This window comes from Oncorhynchus tshawytscha, linkage group LG18 (assembly GCF_018296145.1).
Source record: "Oncorhynchus tshawytscha isolate Ot180627B linkage group LG18, Otsh_v2.0, whole genome shotgun sequence".
NCBI lineage: Eukaryota > Metazoa > Chordata > Actinopteri > Salmoniformes > Salmonidae > Oncorhynchus > Oncorhynchus tshawytscha.
In genome coordinates this window covers 14,101,135-14,110,594 of record NC_056446.1, presented here as the reverse complement: position 1 = coordinate 14,110,594, position 9,460 = coordinate 14,101,135, and the positions used below count along the sequence as shown (strand labels likewise).

Sequence of the window (9,460 nt, the reverse complement as noted above, 5' to 3'; positions counted from 1 at the left end):
ACAAGCTAGGCTAGCTCCCGTTGAAACAACGATGCCGTACACTTTCCACAGAAGACAAATTCAGGTAGATAGATCGAGTTCTTCAGGTAGATAGTTCTTCAGATGTAAAAGTTCAAGCTCATCAACATAGTGTCCGTCTCTCTTCTCCTCTCATAGATCGAGCAGAATCACCCATTTGAGTGACTCAAAAGTCCCATGCAACAGCAATCCCAGAGTTCCCGTGATTGGCCCAAAAACAAAAAGGCTTCTTTTTGGCTAAACCAAACCACTTTAATTAAGTTCAGAGCAACGCAAAGGTCAAAATAATTAATAGGATGGCCCATTAAAGAATTCAACCAACTTTGATTCTTGATTGACATGTCGTTTTCTTGAAGTTTACACATGAAAGTAACACAAGGGAAAGGGGAAAGGAAAAGGGGGATACCTATAGTCAGTTGTCAAACTGGATGTATTCAACTGAAATGTGTCTTCCGCATTGAACCCAACCCCTCTGAATCGAAGAGGTGCAGGGGGCTGCCTTAATCGACATCCACAAGTGTTTGATGCACTGCAAAACAACAGAGGCTCAACAACTAAAGCTGCTGTAAACATAGTGTTTCTAATACATGGTTTTAACTGTGTATTACACACATCAATTGTCTGAAGGCAATATGAATTCCTTCTATCCAATTTTACATGTTGTCTTTTCTGGAAGAGCACTAAAATTGCAATAATAAATATTATACACAGCACGTCCGATTCCATTTTAATCATAGATCAGATCTCTGGTTTGGTTAAAAATACAATCATCACATAGATGGAATACCTCAGACAGAACATTTGTCATTTGAACACAGTCACGTAAGTTGCAGACAGAACAGGGTTGTGTACCAAATAGCAGCCTATTCCTTTTATGCTGCACTACATTTAAGGCCCACAGGGCTCTGATGGGCAAGAGTAGTGCACTATGTAGAGAATAGGGTGCCATTTGGGACGAAGACTAGAAGTGGAAATGGAAATGGAGAGAACTGGAATCACACTGCACAGACAATTACTCCTTGGCAGAATGTTTAATACACTGATGTAGCTAGCTATGTGTGTTTTTTTGTTGTTTTTTTTGTACTGGGAACAATGAACCACGGCAATATTTTTAAACACAACACCCTCCGTTGAGGGAATGGGAAAGTGAGTCACATGGTCAGGTCTGCTACATCCCACAGTGAAGCACGTTTCTAATGGGTACTTTATTTACACTGAATGTGGAATCCTTTCCATTGCGTCACCAGCTCTTGACCTTTGACCCTAGCTAACTTCTGCCCGTCACTCCAACATTAGCACCTCATCACTTATCCCAAATTGGACCCCAATTGCTCCGCATGTGGAATGTTGAATTTGGAATCCTTGCCATGCCTAAGCTCGAGTTTCAGACCCCTTTTAGCCACCATTGAAAACCAGAGAGCATGACATTAAAGGTTAACAGACCTTACAGTATTTACCTATGCTCCATTGAGTGAGGAACGTCTTGGGGAGAAAGGAGCACACCAACAGGGGGCTTAGAAAGAGAGAGAGAGAGAGCACTAATGAGAGCTCCAGGACAACAGCCTAAGACAGGGAATCTGATGCTAACACATAGCTATGTCTTACCACACACAATGGTTGATTAAACACTGCCCTGTGGAGGGTAGTTCAGTTCATCCAACCCCTCAATGGAAAGCCACACCGCACTGTTATTGGTTCAGGAAATCGAGCGCATTTTCAAATAGGGCATTGCGATAAGCTGCTACTATTTGACATGACAGGGTTAAGGAACTGGCAGCCTCTGTTTGGCCACAAATGAATCTGTGTTGACAGACAGGGTACATTACCATCCCACACACTGTCCGGCGAGAACGTCTCAGACAGTACAGACCCTGAGGAGCTCCTACTGTACTTTCTGTACAAACCACACTGGAAAAAAGGGAAAGACAGATGCTGCTAGTGAAGATTCCCATATAAGGTCACGCTTCCTCCCAGTCGGTGTGTCCATGCAGTAATAGTATGTCTGCTGGCGCAGCCGCACATTCCTCCAGCTCTTGAGTTTTCTCTGGGAGTTTTTCATTTCCGATTCGGTGGCTGGTGAGGAGCAGGGCTGCCTTTCATAAGACTGAGGTGGAGAGTCTGGGGCTTGTGTGATCGTTTCTTCAAAAATATACAAACCCCAGAGTCTAGCCGCTTTCCTGCAATCCTCAAGTCTGCTCAGTGTTTAGCTACTGACGGAGCAAAATAGAATCCCACACCAGGAATGTAGTACAACTATGCTTTAAAGTCCATAGACTAAACCTTATTAGTGAGGTGGAAGCACATGGCTATAAAAAAAAGTATGCGATTAAAACCAATGAATAGAACTGATGAGAGTCTGTTAACTAGACGGTGATGTGGTTTTACACTGTACAAACCCCCTTTATTAAGGACTTGTTGATTAAATCCCAATACCCATGACTTATTAGACTTAGGATGGCTATTGTATAATACAATTACTCATACAATTACATATCGTACATCTGTTTCTCTGTGCAGTATGTTATTTTCCGAATAGAAAAGCAGTCCTGAAGGTGTACAGGGGTTTTATAACAGTACTGTTTGTAATGGTGAACTACACTACAGCCCTTCCTTTCATAATAAAATACACATGCAATAATACATATTTAAAGCCTTTGAAGCCACTCGTGTACAAATTTATGTGTGATGTGCTAAGAGAACAGAGAGGCAGCTATTCCTAATACCAGGGGAGGTTTACGGTCTCTCTCCGGGATACAACACAACCGCCGATTACACATAAAAGGGAAAGTTGAGGGATAGTGCCAAGAATGCACTTTTATTTTGATATGTGACAGCACTTTGGCTTCAGACAGGAGGAATGCGATATGTCAGGGAGAGCGAGTCTAGGAGGGGGGGCAGGAAATTAGGAAAGAATGCCAAGAATGTCCATGTTTGTCGAGGACTCCATTCAGCCACTGGCACGTCACTGCAGCCCTGGGTGTATAAAGGCAGGGAGAGCTCCTAGCTTCAGACACAGAACAACTCCTCATCCAAGAGAGAGCTACAAGAGCAGCAGCAGCTCTACTACTGAAGCTAAACTCTAGCTTTAACCAAGAGAACTACGAGAACTTAACTGAGAGAGAACCAAAAAACAGAAACTTCTTAACAACGAGATCGACTCGATCAGACGACAAGCTCCCTGACTACTCGCAAGAGACTAAGGAAGACTTTTGAAGAGCCTGAAGACTTATTTTTGTCTAACATACTCTGTGAAAACCCCAGAAGAAAAGCAAAATGTCTGCTGGAATGAACATGAGGCTGATTTCTTTCTTCTGTCTCACTCTCTCCTACCTGGTAAGACCCTTTTACTGAGAATGTCAAGTTATATGGGAACTGTATTTCTGTGTCTATGCGCCATGTACCAGACAGACACGAGCTATCGGCATGTCTAGCCTATTACAACAGCAGTTGAATTGTAAATCGATATATTTTGTTAACACAGTTACAAAAGGCTGTATGATGCCCTAGCTCTTGGGGCTGACGAACTGTAACGTTAGTAGTAGTTGTGCCCATGTGATCAGGGTCTAACCATACTCCTGTCTCTTTGTCCCTTAGGCTGTGGCTCAGGAGTGCAGTGGGCAGTGCAGTTGTCCTGATGTGCACCCCCAGTGTCCCCCTGGTGTGAGCCTGGTCCCCGATGCCTGCGGCTGCTGCAGGGTGTGTGCCAAGCAGATGGGCGAGCTTTGCACAGACAGGGACATGTGCGACCCCCACAAAGGGCTCTTCTGTGACTTCGGCTCCCCCGTCAACCGCCGCATAGGAGTCTGCACAGGTAATGTGACTCTCAACAGGCTTCTTTTGTCGTTCTAATACGCTGACTCTTTGATAATTTTCCTCTGCTGGCGTTTGTGTGACTGGAGATGTGACATTCTCTTCTCCTCCTCCCACAGCTAAGGGTGGCGCCACCTGTGTGATGGGTGGGATGGTGTACAGGAGTGGAGAGTCCTTCCAGAGCAGCTGTAAATACCAGTGCACGTGCCTGGACGGTGCCGTGGGCTGTATTCCCCTGTGCAGCATGGACATCCGCCTGCCCAGCCCTGACTGCCCCTTGCCCCGCCGCGTCAAAGTGCCCGGGAAGTGCTGCGAGGAGTGGGTGTGCGATGCCCCCCAAAACACAAACATCTTTGTGGGCTCTGCTCTCGCTGGTGAGTCTCAGTCTTAGACACACACACAGTAGCCTGCATTCGAATGATGTAATCTGGTCAGTGTGAGTGTAGAGATAAAGAGTCTTATGTCACTTCCCCTTCTTTGCCCGCAGCTTACAGAGAGGAGGAGACCTACGGGCCTGACCCCTCCATGATGAGGGAGAACTGCCTGGTCCAGACCACTGAGTGGAGCGCCTGCTCGAAGACCTGCGGCCTGGGCATTTCTACCAAAGTAACCAACGACAACCGCGAGTGCCGCCTGGAGAAACAGTCCCGTCTGTGCATGGTCAGACCCTGCGAGTCCCACATGGAGCAGAGCATTAGGGTAAGCACATTCTTCAACCACTTCCCAACCAACCCATTACAATACAAACACTTTGTCAAATCAAGAGGAAAGCAGTGGTCACTAATTATGACTTTTTTCTTTACACTTTGCTCTTCCAGAAGGGAAAGAAATGCATCCGCACGCCAAGAGTGTCCAAGCCCATGAAGTTTGAGATCTCTGGCTGCACCACCACCAAGTCCTACCGCCCCAAGTTCTGCGGCGTGTGCACCGACGGTCGCTGTTGCACCCCCCACAGAACCACCACTCTGCCCATGGAGTTCAAGTGCCCCGACGGCCAGGTCATGAAGAAGCAGATGATGTTCATCAAGACCTGCGCGTGCCACTACAACTGCCCCGGCGAGAATGACATATTTGAGTCCATGTACTACAAGAAGATGCTAGGAGACATGGCGTGAACAATTACGTCACCTAACAGCAAAAACAACCAATGACTCTTAACTTGAACCGAACAGATATCCATCTCATCTCGCAGCACAGCATTTGTTTGTCTTTTGGTTTGTCATTTTCTAATTGTGTATTTTGTACAAGGACAGAAACATATATGCGTATATTCAATGTATATGTATGAGTGTATTGATGGATGTTTAGGGCCACTTGCCCTAAAGAGGGGACGAAAGACAGGGGGCTACTCTGCTGCCCGAAATAGAATACTTACTGCACTATAGTTCTACTATGTGACAACCTATGTTGTTGTCACTAATTGGCTGATGCCATGTTCCCCTCCCCCGAAACTGTGGTGGGCACCTAATTAACTGGGCTGTGTCCAACCTCTGTGCACTTGCAGTAACAAAGGGTGAAGACATTCAACCCCAGTACAGAAACTTAAATCCTTAACCCACCAGAGTACTAGTTGAACGTACCCTTGTGTATAGCTCACTGTTTTGCAGATCCTAACTGTTGCAGTGCTAACGACAGGTCATGGTTTAGCCCATGCTGAAAAACAGCCGTTCTTCCAGACAAGGAGCGTAGTGTGCATGCTTTGAGGGCATGCCACAGCACTGAGAAAAGAGGTATTTGACTTTGACTGACTGATTCAGGTTGCAAGGAAGGAATCAGTATTTTGTCAAAAAAAAGAAAAAAAGAGACTGGATGATTTGTAGCTTCATTCCTTTTTATATGTATTATTGATGCTGTAAATATTGTACATATTATTGTACAGTTGTTTAAGTTAATTTAAAGTTTTAAAAAGTTTGTTTTGTTTTTTTCTTCCTTCAACATGTTTATCGATAGCTTATTTGCTGAGTTTGACTGTTCCTGGGACAGTTTTGTGTACTATTTTATTGAGAAGTGTGACAAAAAAGTTACATGTTTTCACTTTTGTAGTTTGGAATAAAATATATTTTTTATATAAACATGTCTTCCTTTCTTTGTTTTACTCTTTCGGCTTTAAAAGTAGCCTACCCTACAGAACTTAATCTACTCACACCCAAATGATATCCCAAACTTCACCATATGAAATCAGCAACTAAAAAGTTAGCACATGTTCACAAAGCAGTTAGGTGTTCCCACTTTCAGTTCAACTACAGCAGTCAGGCCACTGAAATTCCACTCATTGGATTGTGTGCGGTCCAGGTCCATGCTCTGTCAGACCACCCAGTCTCTAGTAAGGTGTAGTCTGTGTCACTTTTTTAGCCACCAACACCAGCGGAAGACTGCCAGCCCATCCAACAAAACGTTTTTCTAAAGTCCTCTATTCTCTTCCCTGTGATGCGTGGATAGAGCGGTGTGCTGCCTGTCCATTTACACACTAACCTAACTGCAGACTAAGGAAACATACTCTGGCAGCGTCTGAGGAAAAGAGCAGTCTAACTGGCAGCCTTGTGCTTTAACACTCACTATCAGTGTCCCGCCACTGGGAAAACTCACACCACACGGAACTAGGCCTGGTTCAACATCAAAGACCACACAGACAAATATATGATGGGGATTGGGAAACGGGACTTACCTCATACCAAAGGATAAGCCACAAAAATGTATACAGTAATTGGCTGATCAACACAGTGTAAATCCTTTTCCTGTCACTGAGTAGCAGGGTCGTTGGTTGCTTTCCAGACAAAATGAAAGAGCCGTTGGATCTAAAAACCTGTAACTCTCCACAAAGGGCTCTTTTCATCTGCTTTTTCCCCCTCAAAAGTCTTGACTGAATTTAGACTTAGTCTGGCTCGTGTTGTTGTTGGGGGGTGACTACAGTGTGAGACATTCATATCAACAATATAGTGTGATATGTCTAATTAATGATGTTGAGGAGGCTTTACCTAGTTGAATGTGCCTCTGAAGCTAAGCAGGGTTGGTCCTGGTCTGTCCCTGGATGGGAGACCAGATGCTGCTGGAAGTGGCATTGGAGGGCCAGTAGATGACACTCTTTCCTCTAATCTAAATATACACTGCACTCAAAATATACACTACACTACACTAATATACTATACACTACACTCAAAAAAATAAAGGGAACACTTAAACAACACAATGTAACTCCAAGTCAATCACACTTCTGTGAAATCAAACTGTCCACTTAGGAAGCAACACTGATTGACAATAAATTTCACATGCTGTTGTGCAAATGGAATAGACAACAGGTGGAAATTATAGGCATTTAGCAAGACACCCCCAATAAAGGAGTGGTTCTACAAGTGGTGACCAGACCACTTCTCAGTTCCTATGCTTCCTGGCTGATGTTTTGGTCACTTTTGAATGCTGGCGGTGCTTTCACTCTAGTGGTAGCATGAGACGGAGTCTACAACTCACACAAGTGGCTCAGGTAGTGTAGCTCATCCAGGATGGGACATCAATGCGAGCTGTGGCAAGAAGGTTTGCTGTGTCTGTCAGCGTAGTGTCCAGAGCATGGAGGCGCTACCAGGAGACAGGCCAGTACATCAGGAGACGTGGAGGAGGCCGTAGGAGGTCAACAACCCAGCAGCAGGACCGCTACCTCCGCCTTTGTGCAAGGAGGTGCAGGAGGAGCACTGCCAGAGCCCTGCAAAATGACCTCCAGCAGGCCACAAATATGCATGTGTCTGCTCAAACGGTCAGAAACAGATTCCATGAGGGTGGTATGAGGGCCCGACGTCCACAGGTGGGGGTTGTGCTTACAGCCCAACACCGTGCAGGACGTTTGGCATTTGTCAGAGAACACCAAGATTGGCAAATTCACCACTGGCGCCCTGTGCTCATCACAGATGAAAGCAGGTTCACACTGAGCACGTGACAGACGTGACAGAGTCTGGAGACGCCGTGGAGAACGTTCTGCTGCCTGCAACATCCTCCAGCATGACCGGTTTGGCGGTGGGTCAGTCATGGTGTGGGGTGGCATTTCTTTGGGGGGCCGCACAGCCCTCCATGTGCTCTCCAGAGGTAGCCTGACTGCCATTAGGTACCGAGATGAGATCCTCAGACCCCTTGTGAGACCATATGCTGGTGCAGTTGGCCCTGGGTTCCTCCTAATGCAAGACAATGCTAGACCTCATGTGGCTGGAGTGTGTCAGCAGTTCCTGCAAGAGGAAGGCATTGATGCTATGGACTGGCCCGCCCGTTCCCCAGACCTGAATCCAATTGAGCACATCTGGGACATCATGTCTCGCTCCATCCACCAACGTGGCGTTGCACCACAGACTGTCCAGGAGTTGTCGGATGCTTTAGTCCAGGTCTGGGAGGAGATCCCTCAGGAGACCATCCGCCACCTCATCAGGAGCATGCCCAGGCGTTGTAGGGAGGTCATACAGGCATGTGGAGGCCACACACACTACTGAGCCTCATTTTGACTTGTTTTAAGGACATTACATCAAAGTTGGATCAGCCTGTAGTGTGGTTTTCCACTTTAATTTTGAGTGTGACTCCAAATCCAGACCTCCATGGGTTGATAAATTTGATTTCCATTGATCATTTTTGTGTGATTTTGTTGTCAGCACATTCAACTATGTAAAGAAAAAAGTATATAATAAGAATATTTCATTCATTCAGATCTAGGATGTGTTAATTAGTGTTCCCTTTATTTTTTTGAGCAGTGTATATATATATATCCCAAAGTCCCAGGGCGGTGACAGGGGACATTACCCTGTGTAGGTAACCGTCCTTCGGATGGAACATTAAATGGCTGTCGTGACTCTCTGTGTTCACTTATACTAAGAGTAGGGGTATTAACCCCAGTGGCCTGGCTAAATTCCCAATCTGGCCCTCATGCCACCTAATCATCCCCAGCCTCCAATTGGCTCATTCATCGCCACATCCTCTCCCCTGTAACTATTCCCCAGGTCGTTTCTGTAAATGAAAATGTGTTCTCAGTCAACATACCTGGTAAAATAAGTGTTAAATAAATCACTTTGAGAACATAGGCCATAGGCTACTTAGATGATCAAATATCACAAATCATGCCAGATGTGCCACTCTACAACTGGTAGAGTACAATTGTACTTTAATTGTACCTCATCATTTGAATAAAGTGCTTCACCTGTAGTAAACGTTGCCCTTTAGAACGATCTTTCTTGTAGCACTCTAAACGCTCATGCCTCCTACACTTCCTATATTGTCCTGCATGCTGCGTTTAGAATGAACCTTTACTGCCCCCCAGTGTCTATTCAATGACCTGGTGTTTGCACATAAACACATGCAAAGTTCTTGAGTTATTGTCTCGGTTGTGTTGACGACAGAGTCAACCATTGTAATAAAATGCTACCACCGAACTGTTTTGTCTCAAGGGTCTCTTTCAAGCTAAATGTAACTAAGGTAGCAACATTTGACAGGGGAGCTATTTTAAAATCATATAATACTACCAAACCGGTGGGCTACTCTGACCACAAGGTGTCCCCCTCTGCCTACATGAGGGTGTGGTATGAGGAAGAAACTAGTCTCGGGGGAAACTGAGTTGCAGGGAAATAAAGTATTTAATGAAATGTAATACAAAACCAAGTTTGTTTAT

General features: G+C 45.3%; 1 protein-coding gene across 1 annotated transcript; it reads left to right on the top strand.

Annotated features, from left to right (window-relative positions):
- The first annotated feature begins 3,017 nt into the window (after positions 1–3,017).
- LOC112217550 (CCN family member 2) lies at positions 3,018–5,900 on the top strand. The gene is made up of 5 exons (XM_024377903.2): positions 3,018–3,351; positions 3,613–3,829; positions 3,948–4,202; positions 4,316–4,527; positions 4,647–5,900. Exons 1-5 carry the CDS (start codon positions 3,292–3,294, stop codon positions 4,941–4,943), a joined length of 1,041 nt encoding a protein of 346 aa, XP_024233671.1. The 5' UTR covers positions 3,018–3,291; the 3' UTR covers positions 4,944–5,900.
- Positions 5,901–9,460: the final 3,560 nt, after the last annotated feature.